The sequence below is a fragment of the Chelonus insularis genome, unplaced genomic scaffold, assembly GCF_013357705.1.
Source record: "Chelonus insularis isolate UGA/USDA-ARS -01 unplaced genomic scaffold, ASM1335770v1 contig_339_pilon, whole genome shotgun sequence".
Classification (NCBI taxonomy): domain Eukaryota; kingdom Metazoa; phylum Arthropoda; class Insecta; order Hymenoptera; family Braconidae; genus Chelonus; species Chelonus insularis.
This window is the reverse complement of record NW_023276505.1, coordinates 114,776-141,107: the sequence shown is the minus strand read 5'-3', so window position 1 is coordinate 141,107 and position 26,332 is coordinate 114,776. Positions and strand designations below refer to the sequence as shown.

General features: G+C 27.9%; 4 protein-coding genes across 4 annotated transcripts in view; 2 read left to right on the top strand and 2 right to left on the bottom strand.

Annotated features, from left to right (window-relative positions):
• Window positions 1-246: 246 nt before the first annotated feature.
• Window positions 247-1,492, bottom strand: LOC118066301 (uncharacterized). Its single transcript, XM_035082241.1, has 2 exons — window positions 1,351-1,492; window positions 247-1,013 (listed from the first exon to the last, which is right to left on the bottom strand). The coding sequence occupies exons 1-2, from the start codon at window positions 1,393-1,395 to the stop codon at window positions 414-416; spliced, it is 645 nt and encodes a 214-aa protein (XP_034938132.1). The 5' UTR covers window positions 1,396-1,492; the 3' UTR covers window positions 247-413.
• Window positions 1,493-2,583: 1,091 nt separating this feature from the next.
• On the bottom strand, window positions 2,584-5,307 carry ImpE3 (Ecdysone-inducible gene E3). The gene is made up of 4 exons (XM_035082227.1): window positions 5,148-5,307; window positions 4,107-4,187; window positions 3,346-4,019; window positions 2,584-3,094 (listed from the first exon to the last, which is right to left on the bottom strand). The coding sequence occupies exons 1-4, from the start codon at window positions 5,211-5,213 to the stop codon at window positions 2,710-2,712; spliced, it is 1,206 nt and encodes a 401-aa protein (XP_034938118.1). The 5' UTR covers window positions 5,214-5,307; the 3' UTR covers window positions 2,584-2,709.
• Window positions 5,308-6,872: 1,565 nt separating this feature from the next.
• On the top strand, window positions 6,873-8,265 carry LOC118066299 (uncharacterized). Its single transcript, XM_035082239.1, has 2 exons — window positions 6,873-7,025; window positions 7,102-8,265. Exons 1-2 carry the CDS (start codon window positions 6,978-6,980, stop codon window positions 7,741-7,743), a joined length of 690 nt encoding a protein of 229 aa, XP_034938130.1. The 5' UTR covers window positions 6,873-6,977; the 3' UTR covers window positions 7,744-8,265.
• A 1,173-nt stretch (window positions 8,266-9,438) lies between these two features.
• The window catches only part of LOC118066338 (uncharacterized), a 43,319-nt gene continuing 26,425 nt past the window's right edge, over window positions 9,439-26,332 (top strand). Inside the window, exons 1-3 of the mRNA XM_035082298.1 lie at window positions 9,439-9,549; window positions 14,374-15,119; window positions 19,942-20,008. Coding sequence (XP_034938189.1) covers window positions 15,086-15,119; window positions 19,942-20,008 — 101 coding nt within the window. The 5' untranslated portion in view covers window positions 9,439-9,549; window positions 14,374-15,085. The remainder of the gene's footprint in view (window positions 9,550-14,373; window positions 15,120-19,941; window positions 20,009-26,332) is intronic.

Genomic DNA, 26,332 nt, shown 5'->3' with positions numbered 1-26,332 from the left:
ATCCATATTCAATTTAATTTTTTTTAATTGTAGATAATTATCACAAGATTAACCTTCTTTTGAGTAAATTATTTTTATTTACAATCTATCAAAATAATATATTTTAATAAACTGACGTAAATTACTTATTAATATTTACATTAACAATATTACTATCAATTATAGATTTTCGAAGTAATTTGTAACTAAAAAAACTTTTCAAAATAGTAAGGGTCCAGCAACAAAAAATTTACAAGTATTGGTTGAAAATATCTATATATCTTTATTTACATTCTGATGTTGACGATCACTTAAAATCTTAATCAACAAAAGTTAATTAACATAAATGGACAAAATAAAAATGCAAATATATAATTTGAACTCAATGAAACTGCCTCTGCGGTACATCAGATGATTCCTTTAATTAATGTAATTTACTGGTCTCTGACACTCAAGTGCATCAACTTGGAATATGCTTCACGTGTGAAGCGTAGAATAGAAGCAAGCCACTTGCCGAAGGCTTGAGCGACAGCAGCAGAGAGTTGAAAGCCTGGTTTGGGTGTCACAATTTCAACAGATCGGTCAATATCTTCGTCATCAATTGCCTCTTCTTCACTCAAAGGTTCTTGGACTTCAATTTCATCTAACCACTTATTATCCTTGGATATTCTAGAGATTGAACTCACTTTGGTTGGTATAATGTTCTCTTCGGGAAGCAGTTCCAGATAAACACTGTCATTAGAAGTTTTCCGTTGATTATTGTTGTATATTATATCGCCAATTATTGATAATGTTGACATAATGATTTTCTCTGTGTTGTCTATTATAGGTTCAGATTTATTTTCCATTAAGATTTTTTTAACATTTGTAATGTTGTCGGGCTTGTGAAATACGAAGTCATATGTAGCACGTAATTTCCCAAGAAATTTGTCCAAAGGATTAATATTACTAGTACGATTTTTAAAAGCTATCCAATCCTCCAATGGAATTAATTTTGTTATTTGTGGTAGAGCCCTTAATTCTATTAGCAGAGTCTGTTAATTAAAAATAAGTCGGAAAATTAAAATCAACGTCATTTATAAGTTTTATAGAATTATCAATGAATTTTTTTATTCTTAATATCACTCGTAGTCGATAATCATTTTTGGAAATTTGCTATTTTATTTTTTTATTCTAAATTTTATTTCAATTTTTCAAAAAAATTAAATTGTGAATGTTTCCGTTTTCGTCTGTCAAGTTTTCAAATGATTTAATAAATCATTCATAATTAATAGATATGAAATGAAAAATACGAGAATAAAATAGAAATAAAAAATTTGTCATAAGAGTAAAATATTAAAATTTATTTAAAAAATCATTGTTTTTACTCACGAATAATATTACACAAAAAAACCCAAATGTCAGATGAATTCTCATCTTTGAAATAATATTTATAATTAGAAAAAAGCAAATAATAAAATACAAATCACTTATTAAAGTGTCACTGTAATATTCAAAAGCAAAAGATCGATGACTTTCGTTGTGCTAAAGAAAACTGAAGGACTTATCGATTGCAAGACATTTTTATATGACAAAGAAACCCACTGGTGACGAATAAACTTCATTACTTACTTTTTAAGTTTGGCATTAGAGAATATTTTTTTTTTATTTTTCTGCGCCATTGTTCTCGCCCCAAATTGTCTTCGAAGAATTGCATAATAAGTTTAAAATCCAAAGCACGTAGGGTGTCTTATTGAATTGTCAATGAGCAATAATATGCTATTTTGAAGTACATATATAAAAAGTACTACTTAGTCGAAATAAATGATTTTCTAATAGAGTATCGGTTTGTCGGATAGTGTGTATGGAATTAAATGATGTGGTTTTGTCTGGAAATAGCAACATATCGACCACACTCTGATTCATTGATGAATTCCGGATTGTGGCTTTATTGAAAATAGCTTTTACGATTGTCTTGATACAATTTATATTTAATTTTTTTCTACATGCACTCACTTTAAGATAATTGTAACTTAGGTATTCACGGAGATAATTTTTTTACTGCTCAGAAATAAAAAAATAAGAAAAATACGATTCGATGTGTAGAAGTATAAATGTAAAAATGAATTTTGAGTTACTGTGAGTAAAACATTGCAATGTAGTGTATAAGTTACTTACAATAACTCAGAATTCATTTCTGAATACACAGATTTTTATTCCTAAACGTCGAATCGTGTACTTTTCATTTTTTTACTTCTAAGCAGTAAAAAAGTTCTCTCCGTGTACTAATTAAAAACTTTTGGTGTGCAGTTTATCATGGATTATGGATTTAAAATTATCAGTAACGTATTAAATGGCAATAATGCTTTGAGAACATTGGTATTAGAACTGACACATGAACCGATAATTCGTGAGCAGATGAAGATCATTACTGGTATTGAAGAGTATTTGATCAATTATCAAACTTAGTGGTCCATTAAGCCGATCTCTATTAATAGTCCAGAAACTATATGACTTCATACATACTTATAAATGTATGAATATATATAATATCTTGAAAATAATTTCTGGTGAATTTTGAAATCTTAAATATAGAGATACCTCAAGAAGATATATTTGAATAAAAAAATTTATTTATCACTTTTGTCATTTTACATTATCATGATAAAAATGAAGGTAGAAAATGATATAATGCTTAATGATTATGAACTAAATATAGTAAAAATATAGATCACTTTAATAATTAATAAATCATGGATTAAAACGTAATGGAAGCAAACGTCTCAAGTCTCTATTGATTTCACTTCCGGGATTATTCAATTCTTTAAGCATTTCCACAACCTTAACTTTGGCGTCATCTCTCGTGACTTCATTTCTCTCGAGAATTTTTTCTAAAAGCTTTTGAAGTTGTGGACCAATGCCACCCTCGGCAGACGCTTGTAAGGTTTTCAAAACTTCATCAGAGTAACCTGAGAACTTAGCAAATCCCTGCTTTCTCGCGTCTTTACTCAGTGCGTCATAAAGCAGAGCTAGTTGTTGAATAGAACATTTTGGTGGTGTCTTTGAAGAACGACGTAGATAATTTGATAAACTTGGCCGTGGAACTTGAGATACTTTTTCTCCGAGTAATGTGAATCTATGTAAATAAAAATATTTTTATTAAATTTTTTATTAATTTTCAATTAATATAAAATAATTGGATAAATTTAAATGAATATTAAAATTTCTGATGAAGTTTTAATTGAATAATGATTTACAGTTTAATTATTATAATCTTCAGTTATTTTCTATTTATTTTTTCATCAACCTTCAATAAAGAATTCCAATTCTGCTGGAACATAATTTCTCTTTACTTTATTGAATATCTATAATAATTTATAGACTCACCTATTATCATCGTTATCATCGTCTTCTTCTTCATCTTCTTCACTGTCGTTGTCAGGTTTTTTTGATTTCTTAGACTCGGATTTCACCGATGAATCTTGACTATTATCCTGTGGCTTCATGATCCCATAAATTTCTTTAACGACACTATCAACTGTAGGCTCTCTCTTATTTTTCTCATTTTCTGACTGCTTCTCTTCTGATGAAGAAGAAGAACTAGATTGACTATCCTGTTGACTTACGTCATCATTCGCAATCGTTGTAGTTTGAAATTTATCATTTGAGTTACTTTCTGGTTTTTCTTCGTTTTTTTCAGGGAGTGGATTTTCTTGATTGACTTCTTGTGTTTCATGAATTTCCTCTGGCATCTCATGATTTATTTCAGGAGTTCCATAATTTGCTTCTGGCGTTTCTTCGCCTAATTCTGGCATTTCGTGATTACTTGAAGGAGTGCTTTCATTGGTATTTGAAGTTTCTAGTTCAACTACAGATGCTTCTTGACTTAATGCAGGTTTCTCAGTTGAGAATTGTTGAATCACAGCTTCCGTGGGTTTCGGCTGATGCTGTCCTGGCTCGTGAGACATTGTTGTAGGTATAGTCGTTGATATTACTGTTGTTATTGGCTCTGGTTCTTCATTTTGAAAAGCTTTAAGCTGTTCAACAGCATAAAAAATTACCTAGAATATAAATAAAAAAAAATATGTTGATTTTTTCTTTAAAATATCTTTGTAGTAAATATTATTATCAGAAAAAATATTCTTTACCTGCATGGCAGCTGGTAGATATGAATTGGAATATACAGGCTTAGCAAATGCAGGATCTTTTCTCAGAGGCCTAGAATTTGTCTGAAAAAATTAATTTTTCGAACTTTATAGGAATATTAGTTTTCCCATAATTTTTGCTATTGAAAGTTCAATAATGAAACGATAGCTGCTTTCAACTGATAATCGATTTATGTAAAATATTGTCATCAGTGATAATTTCTCAGACAGTTACTCTGTCCAAAAGTTAAGAGGTTGATAGGTTAAATCGGTGACCTAGTTGCTGCATAGAATACGAGACTTGTTTAGTCGCGTGTGCTATGAACTGGGCTACTAATTGCATTTGACAATATGCCCCTGGGAAATTGTAAATGTTTAAAATCTCTAGAGAATTTTTTTAATAATTTAATTAATAATAATCAATAAAATATGAAATATTTTTTATTATCAATATCAATCAATTCACCACTACTATTCTATTTTATAATTCAACTGCCCTTAGTTTATTGTAATTTCATAATACAATTGTTAAACAAACAATAAAAAAATTTTATTTTATTGTAAATATATTTGATTTTCTGAAAGAAAGTGTGTCATAATTAATGAAATTACAAAATTATTGTTTATACAGATTGCTATTTAATGGTTAGAACAGTTATTGGTTGAAATAATTAATCACCATTCAATATATTATATGAATATTTATGATTGTCAAGTGTAAATTGACGTCAAAGGATATCCACTATATGTGAAATTTCAATTAGTGAGCTGTCATCACATTCAACCACTAAAATTCTCTGTAATTATTAAAGATCAAACAAGATTACTCTTTGTAACTGTTGACATAGAGTACCAGAAGATGATGAGCTACCTTTTCAATATTGACTTCCATCAACAATTAAACGATCACAATGTGCATACGTTTTCAGTACGTGCAGAAGTAACACATTGATAAAAAATAACATTTGACAGGAATACTAATTCATCATTTATAAATAAACATAATTATTCATTATTCGGTTAACTTAGCTAAAAAAAACTTACCTCACGAAGTAGTAAAAGCATAAATATTAAATAAAATCTCTTCATTGTAATAAATTTTTTTTTCATAAACCAAAAACTAATTTAAAGGTAAAGAAAACACTGGTTTGAACGATGAGTTGTCTCAGACTGAAGGATCGAAGCGTCCGTAACGGTTTAAGGTCTTCGGCATCACCTTCGGTATCTCACAAACACATCGCGTATTCAGAAGCACCTATGCATGTGAATACTAATACATTTATGAAATCGCGTGTATTAAAACGTTTGTTCCTTTTAACCGCTGCTGTGCATGGATGTATACTTATTCTATTCTGCAAGCATTCCTTCTAGTCTGTAGACTTTATTATCGATTGCCACAGCGTCGATTTTAAGTTCAAGTTCTTGGCAAACGAGTCATGGTAACATTTACATATATCATCATTATGATTTTGAAGTTCTTCGTTCAAAGCTCTTAAACAAAGAATATATAAATAATGGAGAAATGAATAAGTAAGTTATGAGGAATTTTTCGTTAAGTACAAATGGATGATAGAAATTTATGGGGAAATAACCCTCGAAAAAAATGTCAAGTATTTTTAATTTTATTTAAATATATTATAAAAATTTATTGTGTGGAACTCGAATATTGAAATCTCATCAGAGTATGTGGTGGAGAATAAAATATAAGATAAATGGACCAGAAAAAATTTAATTTTTTTTAATGTTGATTTTTCTCACTGCAAATGTAGAATGGTATTTGAGAAAATGAAATAAAAGAGCTTAGAATAAATCAATAATGATTCTCCATCATCCAATTGACATCGAACTTAACTCGCATCGATAGATATATATATATATATATACATATATTTCCAAGGAAATTCTTGGGTTAAAACTCGATGACCTCGAGACCCTTAAAGTTTGATTTTTCCGAACTAAAGTTTATGTAAAACAATCCAGGCTGTGAAGATATGTAGAAAACACGTCCATTTATAGCTAATTAATTTTATATAAAATATCGAGTGTTAAAAAAATTTCGCCAAGTATATGTTTGTGAACAATCATTTCTATTTAAAGTAATAAATAAATGATATACCTTAAATAAATAATTTTTTTAAATCCATGATAGTAGAGTTATTATTTTTGAGGGATATAGTTTTCATTTTGATTGCGAATAAATGTAAAATTCCATGGGGTATGTTGCCGTCAGTTATTTCAAGGCAAGTCAGTACAACATTTCAAGTAAGTTGTGAATGTGACAAAAAATACGTCTGACCGGTTTAAAAATTTTTTCTGCTTTTTATTAATTTTTTTTATCGTTCAAAGTTTACTAGCTAACGATCGTGAGAATTGGCATGCATTTTTACAAGAGAAAAAACAAAGTATTTTAATGAGACCGGAAGTTTTATTACATAGCTGTAGACATATTACGGAAATCGAAAATGAATGTATCGTGGCTATTAAAAGATATTCAGTTTGCACGCTTTAGACATATGAGGCAATTAATAATTATTCTACACTTTATGAACTTTTGTTTTCTACGATAATAGTAACTATTATGTAATGTGTCGAAATATTATAGCAATTTTGTTTTTTATCCCTTTCGTTATGAATATGTGTATTAGATATTTCTCAACATAACTTTTCTCAATGCGGGTGCCCACATAAGATTGAATTCATATAGAAACTTCGAGAAAGATTACAATGAAAAACCTTATATATATATACAAGCAGAATATTCGCTGGCAACATAATATTTTTGCATACTATTCGAGCTGACTTCATTCTTCCACTCTAAATATTACAATTTCAAATCTCTTGATAGAATTTTTGGTTAATATTTTTTCCATCGACATGATAATAAGATTATGGCCGACAATTGTTATTTACATTTCAGTAAAGGCAAGTGAAGATTTATTTTATTTTAGCATTTTTCAACTATTTATATTTGTTCTGAAGCTTACACTTTGTTTTTTAGCTCGTTGGATCTGAATCTAAGCCACTGGAGCATGTACTAAATGAATATTCGAACCGAATAGATTATGGCAGTCAAAGAAACTATAAAATGTTGCATTCAGAAAAGAAGAAAAGTTTTGAATTTACACTTCCACCTTCTTCAGAGATAATCAAAACAAACAATGCAGAAGCTCGTGCAAGTGATGAACTTCAGGTGATAGAGACAACAGAAATCAATAATTTAACAGATGCACAAACTTCTGTGAAAACTCCAGTTACAACATTGAGTAATAATTTGACTAATTTTAATAATAATAACAATTTACTCTCAACTCTTTTGGTGACGCTGCTGCAGAAATTTCAATTTTCACCTCAAATGTTTTTCCAAGATCGTCTCAACCAACTCAAACAGATTCTTATAAATTTTGGACTTATAGTACCAGATGATCAAGTTACTGCTAAACAATTTCCTAATATAAATAGACTTCTTAATGTTATTGGCCTTGATAATAGCGATTTCTATACTAATAGATTAGAGCCAGGTGGTTTATTCGGTGGCAACGGATTTTGGTCAAATAAAGGAGGATTACTCGGTGGACCAGGTGCTTTTGCCTCGACTGGGCCTATCTTTACAGATTATCCAACACCTTACAGAAAAAAGTAATTGGCCAATACATGTTATTCTTTTGAAAAGACACAGGAAAAGAGGCAGAATAGTTTTAATAAGGTCATTTTATGATACCAGCTATTGAAATTCAGAAGCTCATACTGTGAGTATGCTAGTTCGAATGAAATCCTTTTATGGAACTTGTTTTGTTCGTAATTACAATGCGAAGTTAAAATACCATATTTAGCTCCAAACTCACCCTGGAAATTTTTTTGATAAAGAAATGTGATATTCTATTGTTTGAACTATACCCTTTAAATTTATTCAAAATTAAATTATCAAATATTTATCATTTTTTACATTGAATTTTTATTATGGCTGAACAGATCAATAGATAGAGAGTTTTATAATAAATTTTTAATATCATTTACATTGAAATAATAAGCTGATAAGCTAATAGAATGAGAATAAAAAAAACTGATAGAGAGATTTGAAGTGACATTAAATGGACTATTCTCTCATTAATATTATCACGAAATTATGTATATTTTTAATAATAAATATAGATGTAAAGCATAAGCTCTAAAAACTACTCCATTTACGTATAAATAAATTATAATATAGTGGACATAAAAGATAAATCAATGTATAATGGATATGCGGAAAAATCTTACAGGAAAATCTGTTTGTATTAATTGAAAATTAAATTGACTATATTTTTAAAAAGCCTATACTGATTAATTTTGTAAATAAGATTGAAAATTTTTTTCTAAGTTTCAAAAAATAATTTATTTATCTAAACGATTTATCTATTATTCTGCTCGCCTTTACGGTTGATTTAAAATATTCACTCTTTATTCCTGTTCTCTGATCCTATTTTACATTTTTTATTGAGCACATAAAAAATCGAATTGATATCATTGTCCAATGATGGTATACTAGTGTAAGTCCTATGTATAATTTAAACCTTAGAAGCTTCGCTCTAGAGAATTGAAAATGCATAAATTTTTTATACGAGTTCATTGGAGATTGAACATATAAATTTAAATAAAATACAGATAGTTCGAGAAAAATCCAGTTTTTTTCCTATAAAAATCTGTAAAAAAAAATTTAAACCTAAAGCGGAGTATATTGAAAAGTTTCAATAATACTATATATATTTATTGTAATAATAAAAGTATTCTTTTTTCAACAAGTATTCTTCTAGAGAATATTTGAAGTTTTCAAAGTTTTATTATAAAATAAACATTTAACATGAAGTGTTGATATGTATCCCGATCGATGATCAGTAAAAAATGTATTGTATAAAAATAAAAAATTTTATTTAACTTTAAAATTACTTGGTAAAATAATGGATAGAAAAATTCCTTTTTTTACCATCTAAATTGTTACTTGTTCTGCTTTAAAAAAGAATAAGAATTAATGTAATTTTACATATTTCTTTTAATAGATTTATTATGCACAATAGCAGTAGTTGAAGCTAAAACAGTTTCACAATTTGATATCCTGTCACTGAGAAGTAACATTACTTCGAGAAACAAAGTACATAAGAGTAGCAAGTGCTGGTGGTTTTCCACATGATGTTATTATACATTGACCAACGGAAGAGAATCCGTCAGAACGACATAGCGACGTAGCGTCGACGGTGGAGAGGGATGACACTGGAGGGGAAATTGACGAGACTAGGGATAATATTCTGGGTGAGTGGGGATGAAACGAAATCATCGTTCTACTGAGGGACTAGTCGACCGTGGACGTTTGTCGACGACGGGTGTACGTCGTTCTGATCTCAACAAAAACAAAAATAATGCCGACAAAAGGATGTTGCATGAACGTGAGAAATTGGTATTGCAGAGAAAAACGGTATAAATCTATCTAATTGTTCATTTAGTGCCATCTTGATTACCATTTCATTTCATCATGTTGTTGAAGCATGACAGTACTCTAGATGAATGTTTACTACGTTTTTTACCTTCCGTTTTATCAATAAAAAATGTAAAAGATAATGGAAAAAATTTATTGGTTTACTTATCAATGATTAGCTGAAAAATTCGTTTAAATAATTTAACAATTGCTGAAGAAATTATAATAGTTCTAGAGAATGAAGTTTAAAGACAGGTTTAGTGGAAGTGTTAAAAACGAGCAGTAATCATCTGGAGTCATATTTGATAGACTTGATTTTGTACGTGACTACGTGATATAACATACACGGTATATTATACTTGATCTTGAGATTACGTCGACAACATGTGAATCGGTTAAGGGGCTGACAAGCTCTCTCTAACAGGGGTTAGTTTACCAATGGCCTTGAAGAGACTAAAAGTTTAAGGGTAGGAGAAAGAATAGTAAAGTGGGAGCTTGAACATGCGTGATAACTACTTCGTATATTTATGCAACTTTCAAATGCATCTGACTTTAAATGAAAATGAACTTCATTAGTTCTATCCACTTTTATTATTATTCATATTTTCTAAATAAAGTTATGCTTTCATCTTTTTACCTTTAACTCTTTAATTTCATACGTGTTTTAATATAAATCTTTTTTATATAGATACAAACTCTAGTCTGTTATTTTTTAAACTAAAAATTTTTCATAAAGAATTTTATGCTTTGTTTAAAAATTCTAGATATATGTTTTACTTTCATTTATTTATTTTTCATGTAGTTCCGAAAATACATGTAGAACTAAAAATAAATTTTAATACTACGATTATTTTTATTTTTTTCTTTTTTGATAGCTGTACATATTTTAATTTTTCAACTTCAATATATTTTTTGTGATAATTTATATTTTCGATAGTTCGATATTCTAATGAATCATAACAACTACAATTGTGCGTAACTTCATCAATAATTATTGAATTTAGCACATTTAGTCAAGTCCATTGGCTTCTGTTTGCCAGTTGGTGAGGAATCCATTTTCCGCAGATGACTAAGTCAATCAGTTTGACTTTTGTTGGGTATACACCATCAATGTAATTTTCTTTAATTCACTTTATGAGTTTACTCTTATTGGATTCGTAAAAATTATCACAACATTTGTCCCATTCTAATTGTCCAAATAAATTTTCTCCTATAGGATATATCGGAGAAATAAAATTTAGTCATTCTTTTTTTATTAAGTAGCAAATCTGATGGCTAAATTTAAAATAACAATCTACAGATATGAAGGAATGTTTAAGTAATAATGTAAATAGTAATTTTACGTGTAATGAATTTGAAGAGACAATTACAAGAATGATTATACTCTCTATTTTAATTTAGTTAGCTGAGTTTTATGTTAAATAAGGACTGAAATGATTTTTTAAAATTTACATTATAAAAACTTGATTAATATTGTTTCTTTAATTCTACATGACGCGTATTTTTGCAATATCTATTCTCATAATTTTTCAATAAAAATTCAAAAATGTAAATTTATATATTTTTCTTAAAAATTAAAATGAAGTAATTTGACAGTGCAGTCAATAATTGAATATTAAAATAAAAATGCATTATAAAAAACATTATATTCATTAAAGAGTCTGAATAAGTTCTATTGAAAAAAGAAAACTAAATTTCCATCAATTTGAAAAGTGAACTCAAGGCACTAAGTAACTTTTGATGCTTCGAAAAATCTATAAATCAATAACATGAAGTAAAGTTCATTAAAATTGACTTTAATATCAATTCAAATTATTTAATAGTGACACATTAATTCGGAGTACCATAATCATTAACTATATATTTGAATAAACATAGGGGAAGGTGGGGTAAAGTCGAACACTAATAAAAAAAGTAAATCAACGAATTAACTATTATATTAACGCATTTTAATAATTTCTAATGCATTAATAAATTGAAAAATTGATAAACAAAAAGTACAATAAGCGTTTTTAAACTTATTTTAATAAATTAGTATATTCTTTCAAGCGTTTTACTTTGCCTCTGCGTTCCACTTTACCCTCTCTTACCCCACGGTATAAATCAATTTTGTTTACCCTTGTGTTACAAAACCCTTTACAGTTTTTAATCTATTTAATTTTTTTTTATTTATCTGTGACTCTCGAAAATTAACAAAAAGTTTACACAGAAGAGTACGAAATTTGGCTTGCTACTTCCTTCCATTTAGTGTATGAAAATAATATATTACATAATTAGTTGTTTGCTTTGATTGGTGTTCATTTCATTTTCAAGAAATAAAATTCAAAGATATACAATATCATTTATTGTCATGATATTCTATATTTTTCGTAAAAAACAATAAAAACTAATCACTAAAAAAAAGAAATCTCTTATAAGAAATACATTGCTTTTATGTAGACTAGTTATGTCCTTTTCTAACATGTGGCGCTGCCTATAGCACTATCTCGCTTAGATACACGGGACTACTAAAATCTGAAAAAATCATGGAAAAAAAATCAACTCACTTTCACTTTTAGACACATTTTTTCTATTGGTTATTGCAGATATTTTGACACAAATAGAGCAAGGCCTCCTATACTGGCTGGACTAATTTAAAAAATATACCATATTTATATGATACTAGAACCATTCACAAGTTGACCCTGCGTATTTTTATTTATTTTTCTTCACCCTCTTATATTTTTTACATTTCTTTGGAGAGATTTATCAGATAAATACTGATGTGAGTAATATAATTAAGAGAGAAGGAAATAATACTCCGAAATTGAAGTTCAATAAAGTAGTATTTTTATTTATTGAGCATAATTTTTTCTTGAAATAAAATAAGTCGTATAAACGACTTCAAATATTTGAGCGAAAATAAAAATCACGAAGTATGTAAAATTACAAAGTTTTTTAGTCATGAAAAGGAAGTAGCTGATTAAATTATTCGCTTAAAAAATATAAAAGATTAGCCTAATAAAAAGATTTATTAAAACACCACAATTTATGATGGAAATCAAATTTTCCTCAAAATAATTTTAAATTCACTGCATACAACACTTGATAATCCAAAAGTAGTCAGAATTTCTCGTTAGAATTATATGCATGGATCAATTTCAAAGATTCAACATGCTTACTGATGAATAATTTATGGAAATTGCTCAAACATAATAACTGTTAATTCATAAATAAAATATTCTGCAATAAACCTTAGAGAAACAAAGTAATAACAATTCCAACAATAATTGTTATATGTTATGGAAACGTTATTTAATTAGACTATATAATTGTCATTTTAGTCAACCTATCTTTGCATAAATTGCTTTTGTACACTGGTTGTAAATCTTATTGCTTTTCGACATAATTAAATTTACTAACAAACATTCCACTTCAACTAATACATCAACCGAGCGTAAAGTTTTTTAATTTTGAAAATATATTCCAATTAAATTCTGATGTTTTACTCATAATTTTATTCATTACATGGATCTTTATAATTGATCAAAAGTAGTCGATACAATTGCGCAAGCCTAACGCGCAGGAATATCACAAATGCTGATGACACGATGCTCACGTGAGTGAAACTAAAAGGAGAAATTAGAACAATAGAATAGAAGAGCATGAAAAATTGAGATAAAAGTAAAAAAATATACCCTATGAATGGACCATTGTCTAGAATTCATATCCTATAGTCTATACCCTTTTCTTTTATTAACATTATCGATTTTAACTATAAGACTTGTATGGACAGTCATAAAATTCAAAAAAAATTGATCTACTTGACTATGTTGGTCGTATGTAGTCTCAATGATTTTCTCATACAGGTCGTAAGACATCCTTCGAGATCACCGTCAAATAAATTATAGTTTTAGAATAATTAATAAAGATGTTTCTTATTACTGTAACAGTTGCTTTTAGTGCCTATTTATAGTTGTACAGCTTGCAGCTTTAAGCTCTTTGTCACTCGTATTGATTATTTTTTAAGACACAATAGAAGTTAAGACTGTTTTGAGATTTGATCTTTGATTTATTTGGGTGATAATTTATTCAAAATATTCATGATTCAATCATTTCTATTGATTTTCATTTATATGTAGAATGTAAATAATTAATTCACAGTATCTCTGCATGATTGTTAAACATGCAATTATCTTTTATCAGCCATCATTTTATATGCATTATCTGTAAAATCAAGTCATCGTGAAAAATTAATGTATTTAGATATGTCCTATTGATTTATTCAACAGTAAACTTGCCCTTGAAAAAAATTATCCGCAGAAAATAATTTTTTGTCTGATATATCTTCATTTTGGGACCAAGCCAAATTGGTCTAGATTACATTAATATCAGTTTTTATGGATGAATTTACTTGTAAATACTTTATCGGCTTCCTGAAGTAATTAATTTCATTAAATAACTTTCTATAGACCTTTTGTCGTTGCAATTAGTTCTTCAAAAAAGTAATACGAGTGTTTTATTGAAAATTTCACGGTTGAATCTCAATCATCTATAATCTACAAGTAATATATATTCTAGTATATCGAGACTGATATATCTCTACTAAGAATTACATGAAAAAAATAAAATAATAAGTGATAGATGAAATTTATAGTCAGAATGTAGGGCGCACTTGGGTCAACATATGTGAAATGTTAGCCGATCTATAGTATATTTTATCGATGTTTTGTTACTATTCATCACATCATCATGGTCATTTACATTTTCTATCTCATTTTTAAAGCATTTTATAGCAACATAAGACAATAATGATTTTCACAAAAATATACATTTATTTTACAGTTTCAAGACAATGCAATACGAAACTACTGCAATTGTTCCATAAAATCAAATAGAGATATAACCAAAGAACAACGCATTCGAGATGATGACGGAAGAACACGAAGGAAAAAAGAAAAATATGTTAAATAATTGATGAAAAAATTATTAGAAGAAATATGTAAATAGACAGTATTTTTGTTAAAAAATAACGTGGCTGTAGTAATTCATCAAACAAAATTGATCCACTGCATTACATTTTTAACACCAGTGCTTAATTGAAAGTATTCAAGTGCAACTAAAAATACAATTTAAAGAGACAGAGATTTATCGGATATTTAATCAGTAAATGGGAATTAGTTGGATACTAATGTAATTAATAATCACTTTCGTCACAAAAAGTGAAGCTAAAAAAGAAAGTATTGGAACTAAATCATGCATTATTGATGCTTGTTTCATTAACGAACTCTGCATCTAATGAAGAGACGAAAACCCTCTTGAAAGATTTAATTATTCCAAGAATATGCAATACTGAATATTAATATCAAAAAATTATATAAATTTGAAGACTTCTTTCTGAAATTTTAATTGAATAAAATTATTGATAAAAAAAATTGGTCATTAGGTAGTGAGTATGTAACCAAACGGAATAAATTCAAAATTTCAAGCACTGATACTATTGTGTATTCCTAGCTAAAAGGATTGAAATTGAAATCGCAATAACTTTATCATCGAAATGAAGCTTGGAGAGAACATGACAGCGACAGAAGGTTGGTAAAGAGAATTTTTTATTTATATCAATTATTTATATTCTCTTTTGACTTTAGCTCTTTATTGTCACTTAGTCTTTTTGATTGTCAAAGAAAATTAAATGTCCATCAATAATACAGTATTCAATTTTACAAAAATTTATTTTATCAGTTAATGCGATTAAAATTTTTTAATTTAACTTACAACCATTTATGTCGAGGAGGCGTTGATTTTTATTCTTATAGTTTTATTTATTTATTAGATTTATTTTTATTAAGAGTTGTGTATTTTCATGTAGAAATTATTAGAGCAGACGAATTTATGTTCTCTAAATTTGTTATGGTAATTATTTACATTACAACGATTTAACTCTAGTGACAGCCTCAATACGACAATGCTTCAGGAAATTACATTTTCATCACATAGAAGGATCAAACCATGAGTTATACGATATGACAGAAAAAAAAAATTTATGTGACATCCCACACGACAAAAACCATGCTATCTCTAAAAACTATTTTTTTCTCATTTCCTTTCAATTTCACTTTAATCGAAAATTTGTTGGGGTGTTTTCATACATCAAAGTTTTGACATTTACAAAAATAGACGATTATTAGAAAGTTTTAAAGAAAAATTTTTATTTGTTGTCAAAGACATTGAAGATTAATTTTTTGTTGTATTTTTTTAAAGTCACCAATAGACTTTATATCACCCGAAAAATATCAGAGGAATAATCGAACAATTTACTTGAAAAAAGACTGGCGAGTTTTTACATTTTTTTCAACTTTTACATTCTATTCCAATCCTGAGTGAAATTGATTTTTTTCTTTTGTCTTTTTCTTTTCTAAAATAATATTTTTTCAATTAAAATCAAGTTTTTCAAGTTGCTACTTCAGAGAAAATTACAAATATAAATGTTCTGACATTCATTTAAACAGTGATTGCGCTTTTTAGTCGAGAATTTCATCTCTGAAGATCCAGTTTGATTTGAATTGCAAATGTTTTGTTCAAGGATTTTGTTGTTCTACTGAACAGTTATAATAAATCAACCTATTTAGGGAATGAAACAATTTTCTATGAAAGAAATCTTTACATTGGTATGTAAAAAAGGATTGAATTTTTAATTTGATAGTATGATGAAAAGAAATTGCATCCTGAGTACGTATTTATTCTACTGGAATAATATCTTCCGATGGAATAATGCATAATATGGTAGAAGTCATGTTGCAAATTTTCTCTGAGACATGACAAAAAGTCTCAGTAATTATTTGACATGGTATGTTTCAAGTTTTTTTTCTACTTGTATTGTTCCAAAAGCTAGATAGTCACAGACGTGAAGATAAAAAAGTGAAAAATGGCTAAAGAGAGTAGGAGGGTTCTTCAAGGTCTCATTATATTTAAGTCCTGCTTGCAAAGTCGTAGTAAAAATGTCATTTAGGTGTAAAACCTCGAGGGAATGTTTTTTCACTCTTTCTAAAAGATCTTTGAGCTTCGAAGATTATTCAACGTCACTTTTTGCCAGATTTATAGTTTGATTATATTATAATGTTTGCTTATTATCGTTTTTTGAAAATTTCATGAAAATTCGCCTGTTTAAAAGCACTGAAAATTTTTCTACAGCTTGTCTAATAATGATTAATAGGGTTGGATAAATTTACAATTGAAGGAACAAGAATATTGCTGAGATAATACGGATGTTTCATTGTCAGATTGAGATTAGCAATTTCCCTATCCAATGTTATCCGGGGCTCTGTTTCATTTAAATGTTGACTCACATCATTCCAGACTATAATTCTTCACATCTTACGACAGAGCAAATAGTAATATCGTCTTTAAATAAATACTGATTTTCATTTAATTATTTTTTTATAAGTATTTGTTAGAATAAAATATTTTACTACTAAATGATTAAATCATAATGTAAAATTTAATTTATTGATTCAGTCAAATGAATACACAAAAAATGACTTTATTTCACTGTAACAGACAATTTTACTCAATTTTCATAGAAAAGTGATTTTTATAAATCAATATAAATATTCATATTTATCATCATTATCGTATAGATATGACTCACGTATATTCAATAATAAAAAATAATGTATTCACCAGATAAAACATAACTGTAAAAACATTTGAAGAAAAATGATTCAACTTTTTTAAATTATTTTATGTTAATTTTATTTTTATTCATAAACTTTTATTGGCAAAAGTATGATCATTATTTTATCTCCAGTTTTAAAATGCTCTGTTCAAATGACTTCATTTATTCATGAAATACATTCTGTCAATACAGACAAAGTACATATGTTAAGATATGCTATTTTTATTAATCGAAGTATATAGAATAAAGTTTTGTAATAAATTAGAGTAGATCTAAGAATGATTACTTTCTGAAAACACTTATCGAAGTTTAACTTTATATTGTAAAAAGTTTGAGTTTATTTCTTGGTATTTATAGACTTTATTTTACTTTTCGGTATCAAATGTGTTCATTCAAATATATTGACAGTGTTTGGTAATCAGGAAAGAATGATTCATCAACCTTCGGATTTTGCATCTTTATTTATTCGAAAAGCAAAAGAATATTTTTCTACTCAATTAAAAATTATTTAGTGTAGGTGTCACACTTTGAATGAGCTTGACCTCAAAATATGTTAAAGTACAACCCCTTTAAGAGGGACCTCTCTAAGAGTGAGTAGGTGACCTCTCTATGAGTGAGAATTTCTCCGTCGAGCTTTCTCCCACTCTCAAGACAGATTGCCTAATCAAACTGAATTTTGAGACCGGCAAAATTTGAATTCGAATTAATATGGATACCGTTTTTTACTTCTGCGCATAGATTGCGCAGAGTAAGAAAGATAGTTTGTATGAAAGAAATAGAAATACTTAGACATAAAGTGGGGATAGAAAACCACCGAAGGGGTTTAGCTCTCAGAGAGATTCTTCCGGTAAAAATTTCTCACTTTTAGAGTGGTTCTACTGTTAATCTATGTAGTATGATCAGTACACGGAGAGAAGTTTTTCACTAAATGGAAGTGCAAAAATGACAAGTGCACGTTTCGAAATTTATAAATAAAAATATTTCTATTCGATAGTAAATTTTGAGTTCTTGTAAGTTAACTTAAGACTTAAAAGGTGTCTTAGTAAAAAAATTACTTAAGGTAACTCCAAAATTACTTACGACAACCCCAAATTCACTGTCGAATAGAAGTATTTTTACGTATAAATTTCGAAACGTGCACTTGTCATTTTTGCACTTCCATTTAGTGAAAAACTTCTCTCCGTGTAGGGAAAAGAATTGAAATAAGTTGAGGTGTCCTTGAGTAGATATTTGATTAGTAAAATAGAAAAATTGCACAGATTTCACATTTACAGAATGCCATCAATCAACAGTGGATAAAAATTGTTAAATTAATTGATAGAATTTACTCTTACTATTAATTATCAAAACAAATAATTTCAATATTAAATAACAAATAAATCGATTGAAAGTGATATTCTTCTTTTTGATAGATAAAAAACATTGTTACAATGTTTTATATTTGTATGAAAAGTAAATTATGTTTTAATCTAGTAGATTCATGTTATATTTTATACTCGAGTGAAAAAAAAATGACAAGCACTTAAGAAGATTCATTAATTCTAGCTAATTACACTTAAAAAAATATTTTAGTTTTTGATTATAGCTGAAAAAAATAATGAAAAGTTTAAATCTTCTTCCATAGAGTAAATATTTTTTCACTGTACTAATAATTAATAAATAGAATGAATAATATTAGAGACCATGTACTAATTAAAATAAATTGAAAACATATTGGGAAATTTTTTTAGAGATAAAACTAAAAAATACGTAGGTAGTTAATGGTCAAGTGGTTACAATGGATAATATGTCATAATTTAATTATAAGTAATCATACTAAAAGTCCTATTATCGTTAATTACTGTAGCGAATTCTGAAATATGCAAGTACAGAGTGTCAGAGGACAATGTTGTGATAGTCATGATGAATATCTCGCTTGTTCATTAATTTACTGAGCATAATAACTCCAATGAAACTACAAAGTTCTAGCTACTAACCATGTTGTGAATCATGAAATTAATTTTATCGTCATTCTAGCCTAGAGTCATTACAAAGCATTTAAATTGTCTTTTGTTGCCTTTACAGTCGTACTTAAAAAAAAATAATTAAAACATTCAAATAACAACGACAAAGTTGATAGACTTGCCATTATTAAATATTCTATTTTATACTTATTATGTTCAAATAAAAACATAGTCCTGCATTTGACAGACTTTCTTATTTTATGCTGGACTAAATACAATCAAAGATAGAATAAAATTTTTCATTGTACTTTCATATTATTGATACTTGAATTTATGATTATGGCTAACATCCGCAGAGTTGCGCAACGAATTACAGTGATATTGGTAGGTTGCTGTTAAATTTCGAAACCTCATTAACATCCCAGAAGCCATTACGTGCATCCGAGCAAATGCCAAGGCTCCTTCTCGTCCTCAGTTCACTGCTTTGCATACAGAATAGCTTTGTCGACCAAGCCAGACTCTCAAATTGTGCAGTGAGAGAACTGAGGATAAAATCAGAAAAGGAGCATACATAAGCTTTTATTTGAGCTCAATAGCAAAATTTTTCTCATAATAGTTCTACTAATGTTGAACATAATCCCTAAAAAATATATAGTTTTGTATTTACAATTCACAATGAGCTGTAAAGGTCAACTTAAATGACCCAAAAAAAATATTTGCATAATTACTAGCAACAAAAAGTCCTATCTATTTTTAAATACCGTCTAAGACATACAAATAACATTTGTGTTGTAGCATGCAATGGTTGGAGTGAAGTCTGCCCCCGCAAAAGTCGACCCCCACACATTGGTGATATCCCGAGGTGAGTAAATAAAATGTTAATTTCACATCCTATCAAAAAGATGGCTAAAAAAATTTCATATTTTAGTGTCCCACTTTTTCCCTTTTTTAACATGACAAAATAACGGTGATAGTATCATGATTATATGCATTTTCTTCAAGGATGTCATCACACGATACAATAACAAGCAGTTATTATCTAATTCATTTCAATTTCCTTCTTTCTTTCACTTTGTGACTTTCGTTTTCAATACTATATATTTACGTGTATCGACATGCAAATAGATATTTTTACCACAACGCTCATCATCGGATCAATAAAACTGACCGTGGGTGTTATTTGTAGCGCTGGAATCTTACATTGGAGTAATAATTACATACTGTTAAACTATTAATCAATCGATGAATAAACAAAAATATAACTCCCATTCAGTTTGAAAAATATTTGCATTATTAAGTTATAATGAAATTTACGAATGAAAATATTTGTACCGTGATGTTGGAGAATTAGTTTAGCACAAGAATGCAGCTATGAAATTTTCGACAATTATATCGATAATTTCGATAGTATTCAACCAAATATCTGCATTTGTTTTAGCGAAAAATAGATAAATGTTTCAAATAATATGAATAGTTACTCAAATGATAAATCTATTACATCATTGCCGTTCAATAAAATTTCATTTATAATTCATTACTTCTGTGCTCGTACCGTAGAAGTGTTGATTATTAAAATGCTCAATTGAAAAAATGCAATAAATAGTAGGAACAGTTCAGTGCTTTCACAGAAGCCCAAGTCCTCAGTAAAGGCATTCATTTATCGATATTGAAAAAACGAAAACCGTTGCTTCATTAAGCTTGTAATGGTTTTAGCGCCACGTTTCACACACATGACTAAAGCACATCAAAGCTAGGCTGTTAAAGAATCTATTTTTGTACATTGCAGGTCATCTATGCACTTTTTGTAGTTTTCATATTCCTTCTCATTCATTTATTGACTAGTTGTATTTATTTACCCAACATTCAAGTTATTGCCCAGTAAATATTATTCAGAAACTAAACTTTGAGTAAACTTGCTACTTATTTCTACCAACTAATTTCTCTGTTTTCGTGATGAAAGATTGACGGTATAAAATATAACTAACAATGAAAAATTTATTATCTGCTATTGTTTGATGGAATTTAGATTATCTTGACCTCATTAAAAAACAAGATTCTTTATGTTTATTTGCTTTATTTAATGTAATTACTAAAAATAAACTAATTTCGATGAAATTCACAGCTATCGTGCGTGCTAGCTCATCAAATAATGTATTTTTTACTCAAACTCGTTCATTTTGGTATTAAGTTGAGTTAAAAATTAACACCACTTTCACTAGTGAGTGTTGAATTTGAACTAAAAACATTTCAATATCGAAATGATTAAGTGTGATTATGGTTTTATGGTAAGCCATTGTTAATTTTTTAAATAAAAACAGTTGATATTTCATTATAAGCTGCTCGAATTGTAAATATATGATAAAATGATTTTTTTTATCAATAGTTTAACATATTGCAACTAGACAATGAGTATTAGTGCAGAATAATTGGAGAGATTTATGTAATTGAATAATTGTTTTTCAAAACGAAAATTAAAGTTACCGAGGTATAATTTGCTTTTTGGTTTCTGTTTATTTTTTAATTGCACTTATCGTATAACACGACTGGCTTCAAGCATCAAGTTGAGAATAATAAGTTAATTCCCCTAGAAATTTCAATGTCAGTAAATAAGTTGAGTGGAAAAAAATATTCTCAAGTGGTTATTTGAAGGTTTTAAATTTATATGAAATAAAATATAAAATTGGTCTGAGAACTCGCGTGTTTACGACAACATCAACATCAGACAATCTATGAGCTCAAGATTTTTTATGATTTTCGTGCAGCAAGGTCTTATTCTTGGTTCTTGGTCAAGGTTTAATATACTTATTGTCAGTAAGTTAGTACCAGTTATCGCTTTAATTTTTTGCAACATATTTCAACAAATTTATGCAAATTTACTAACATCACCTTCTTCTCGAAAAATATCGCGATAACGATAAAATAAAATTCGAATTACTCAATGAGTTTAAATAATGTTATACATTTTCTTTTCATATTTATACTTACGTTTGATAAGTAAAAAAAAAATTTATTTGTAAGTGACTTAATATACCCACAATTTGTATATACATTGACGTCCATATATATTTAAATTTTTTTTTCGAAATGTTTGATATAAATTGGTGTAATTGGACTCCTTTTGCTGTAATTACATATGGTATCAGTATATTTCGAATGGCATAATTCGTTGAAATTTTATTTCATTTTAAATAATGAAATTGAAAAAATTGGATGAATTTTCATGAAAGATGGTAAAAATAACTTCTATCTAGAATACAAATTTATATTGTTTTTTCAATATTACTATAAAAATTCTTATAATGATAATAAAGCAGTTTTTTTATATTTCTCTTTGCTTATGATGTGAATAGATGAGTTTTTCTCTGTGTTCATATTTTTCCTTCAAACAAAAGAAAATGAATATATTTTTTATAAAAAATATATCTCATGTTTTATATATTTAATAAAAAATATTATCTCTATCCCAAAAAAAGTGATCTTTTCTCTTGATTATAACAGGAAAAATCATTGTCATTCAATATTTATGACTTATATTGTTTAACAAAAAGCTATTAAATGTGTACCAAAAGAAAGGCATGATAGAGAGAATGAAAGCAAAAAAATAAAGCTCTTTATTCAAAATACTAAATGCCACATAATGCTTAAGGTCAACGAGAATAGAGACTGCAATAAAAAAACTGTACATATCTAAAGTTATTAAATAGTAAAAAAAATTTCATTAATAAATAAAACATTGTATCGACTAATTCACTGCAGGTCTTGACAAACAAAGGCATTCATATAAAAACTTAAAAAAATTGAAATAAACAAAAAAAATGTGATTCCAATAAATGGAGTCCATAAAAAAGTTACATTTGTACTCATGTGGTCTATCATTCTCCCTCAAGGCCAATTCCGGTTTCTCTTACAGATATCACTACACATATCCAATTAAATCATTGGATCCTCTATGGATTTGTTACTACTTCCCACAACTCAGCAACCAGTTTTCTTATTTGTTTCTTTCATTTCTTTATTTTCTCAATACAATTTAACAATGAGTTATTTAGAACCTTTACTAGCATTTTATACTAAATAATTACTAATATTACATAAATTTGACATAATCCAGTCCATGTCATGGATTAGTGATTATTGGCAATAAAGAAATGTAGTGAGAAAAAATATATAGATAAACAGTTGAGGGCGACATCAATCAGGGTCAGCATCATTGGTTACGGTTACGCCGATCGTTGTGCTAATGGTATGGTAGTGGGAAACACACACGGTCCAAACTCCGTGGGTTGAGTTGCTGGTGGAAGCCACGACGGACAGAGTCTGCCTTTGGATCTGGCGCAGGTCGGAAGAGAGTCTCGGGGCCGTTGAAAACGTGTCAGACACACGTGTCAAACATTACTCATTTTATATTAAAATAAAATTCGTATTATCGTTAATCAAAATTGTTTCCGATATCAAAAAAGACTTTTAGCCTCAGAATTCCTCCAAGATTAGCGCATTTTTTGCTTTCATTCTCTTTCCCTTAAGTAATAATTAATTGGTTTTTAATTACCAAGTTTGCTGTTAGAAATTTGAAAAAAGTCAACTTCTACTGTGTGAAAGTGAGCTATTTAATTTGATGCTTATTGTGTTGTATGGCCTTATGGTTATAAAAGTTACTTTTTGTTGACAACTTTTACTAAGCAACATTGAAGCATCTTGAACATGCACTGGTGAGTAGAAAAAAAATTAGAGTTTCAAGGAAGTGTTTCTCAGCCTGTTAGGTGTTGCATATATATGTAAAAGGATAAAAACTTTTTTAGAAGTATCAAACAAAAGTTTTAAGGACGTTTATTGACCAACTGTCATTTTTCAATGCTCTCACAAACACCTTGAAAAGTTTGTTATTCATATATAATATGAAAATTAAAAAAAAAAAACATTTTTCTGTTAATGTTTAACTAATAAGTATTACAAAATTTGTTTACTGCAAATGAAATTTCTTTAAGAACATAAGAAGCTCTATTTTCTCTGTAAATTTACCTTCTAATTAGACATAAACTTTTTGATCTACCTAAATATTTAATCTGCCAAACTAGAATTTTAGCTTCCTATGTTACTAAGGTGCAACATTGTGATAATGTGAGTCTGTTTCAAGTAGATAAGGAAGCAGGAAGATAAAATTAAAAAATATGTAGGATAAAGAATGAACAATTTTATTATTTATTACATGGGAAGAAAGAAATCTCTGATCCGAATTTTTCTTTTAACCTTTTAAATATTATGAATCAACTCATGTAGAATATAAGATAAAAACGAGAGACAGTAATTTATTTATGTATTATGTTTATACTCCTACATTATTTTAAAGCATATTTAGGATTGTGATAATTGCGAATATTTTTTTTTAATTATTGAAGTATGAAACGAAACATTCAACCCACGATTTATTATTTAATAAAGCCATTTTCCAGCTAAATTTAATCATTCATTTTCCCATTGTTTTTAAAAAGTTTTTTCATTAACTTCTCATTAGGAAGTTAGTGTAATTGGGTCGATTGATGAAATTTGAATTTTCATCATATCTCCACGTTTCAAGATATTTGCAAGCATACTGACCAATTTTAGGAATGATGTGTGTGTGAACGAACGTACGTACGTATAGACGGATGTCAGCATTTTTTTCGTTTTCGATATCTCAAGACCGAATCGATATATCGACTTTAATCAAAATTTATTCTAAAGATATTAATATAAAAAAGACCTGAGTGGAATTTAAACGAACTCGATAAAGCTGCTTTTTTTTTATAAAAAAAATTATAAATGAATGAAAAGATTAACTCTTTAAAATACTTTTAAGCTAATTTCATTTAAAATTAAGTCGATATTGGCAATACATTACTGTTCACAACCAAATATGATTTTCAACAATTACACATTGTTCATAACAATGTGAATTTGTTATAAACAGTTAAGAGTCGCGTTTATCGATTAACTAGTGCGGATATCGTACCGATTTGGATTCTTTCGACGAAATAATATAATTAACGACGAGATATAAATTTTGAAAATTATGCATTGTTTATAACAATTTTAATTTGTTATTAACAAGCAATAATGAAATGTTCCTCGTGTTAGCACAGACAAAATGTACTCAGACCTATTTTTAAATATTGATTTTATCATACATAAATTAAAAATTAATCATAAATTCACAGAATAATTATAAAATAGAAAGTGTCAGACGCATAGAGCTAAAATATTTTTGAAGCTCTTAATTCTCTCTAACAAATTTATATTCAGCTAATTTGCGATGGTACAACAGCAAGAGGTTGAATTGAAAATGCAATACAATTATTGAATTTCATTTATTTATAACTCTAATAATTAACTTTGTTACCAAACAATAGAGAAAATTTTATTTGTATTATTTCGAAAGAAGCCTTTTTGATATTCGTGTATTCCGTTCTAATTTTATTTTATTTTCTTTGCTATTAAAAGTTTGCAGTATGAACTTTTGGTATTATTGATATTACAATGAAAACAATAATCTATTTAAATGTCTATTTCTAAAAAATAATTAGAAATTCATATATAATTATAATCATTCTCATTTCTTTCCAATTTACCCATGTTTGAAATTTCAAAATACGTGTATATTAAATTTCATAAAATAACAACGATGATTAAATTTATAATAAACTGAAATAATATTTTTTTTAAATATCTCCAATCTTTTTATAAATCATGAGTTTTTTAGGTTTGAAAATTTCTTGTTTGAATATGTAGAGGATATTTTCTACACATAGTTTTAGTTCGTCAACTTACACTGGATAATAAATCTAATAAAGATGTAAACTAGAAATTGAGTCTTTGATTTCATTTTAATCATTTGGGTTAATAATTTGAGTTTGTTTATATCAATAGTATTTTCTCACAACGGCTAGCAAGGCCAGAGAAGTACAAAAAAATGGGACAAAGGCTCAGTCACCAGCAAGTTGGCGATGCTATTACATATTCTATACTTTGATTATTAATAAGCTTTAGATAGAGATAATGGATTGTTAAATTTTGCATTCGTTGTAATGTTAAACTATCTTTACGCTGGGTTTTTACTGCTGAATATATTTTACATATGTGCTTTAATAAACTTATGTACTCAGTATTTATTTCATTTCTATAAATAATTGAATAAGATATCTTCATTATA

Coding starts and splice junctions, on each gene's coding strand:
- LOC118066301 (XM_035082241.1), bottom strand. CDS start 1,395: ATGAGAATTCATCTGACATTTGGGTTTTTTTGTGTAATATTATTC. Junction 1,014..1,350: donor TTTTTTGTGTAATATTATTC/GTGAGTAAAAAC, acceptor TTTAATTAACAG/ACTCTGCTAATAGAATTAAG.
- ImpE3 (XM_035082227.1), bottom strand. CDS start 5,213: ATGAAAAAAAAATTTATTACAATGAAGAGATTTTATTTAATATTTATG. Junction 4,188..5,147: donor TGCTTTTACTACTTCGTGAG/GTAAGTTTTTTT, acceptor TAATTTTTTCAG/ACAAATTCTAGGCCTCTGAG. Junction 4,020..4,106: donor ATCTACCAGCTGCCATGCAG/GTAAAGAATATT, acceptor TTTATATTCTAG/GTAATTTTTTATGCTGTTGA.
- LOC118066299 (XM_035082239.1), top strand. CDS start 6,978: ATGATAATAAGATTATGGCCGACAATTGTTATTTACATTTCAGTAAAG. Junction 7,026..7,101: donor TTATTTACATTTCAGTAAAG/GCAAGTGAAGAT, acceptor TTTGTTTTTTAG/CTCGTTGGATCTGAATCTAA.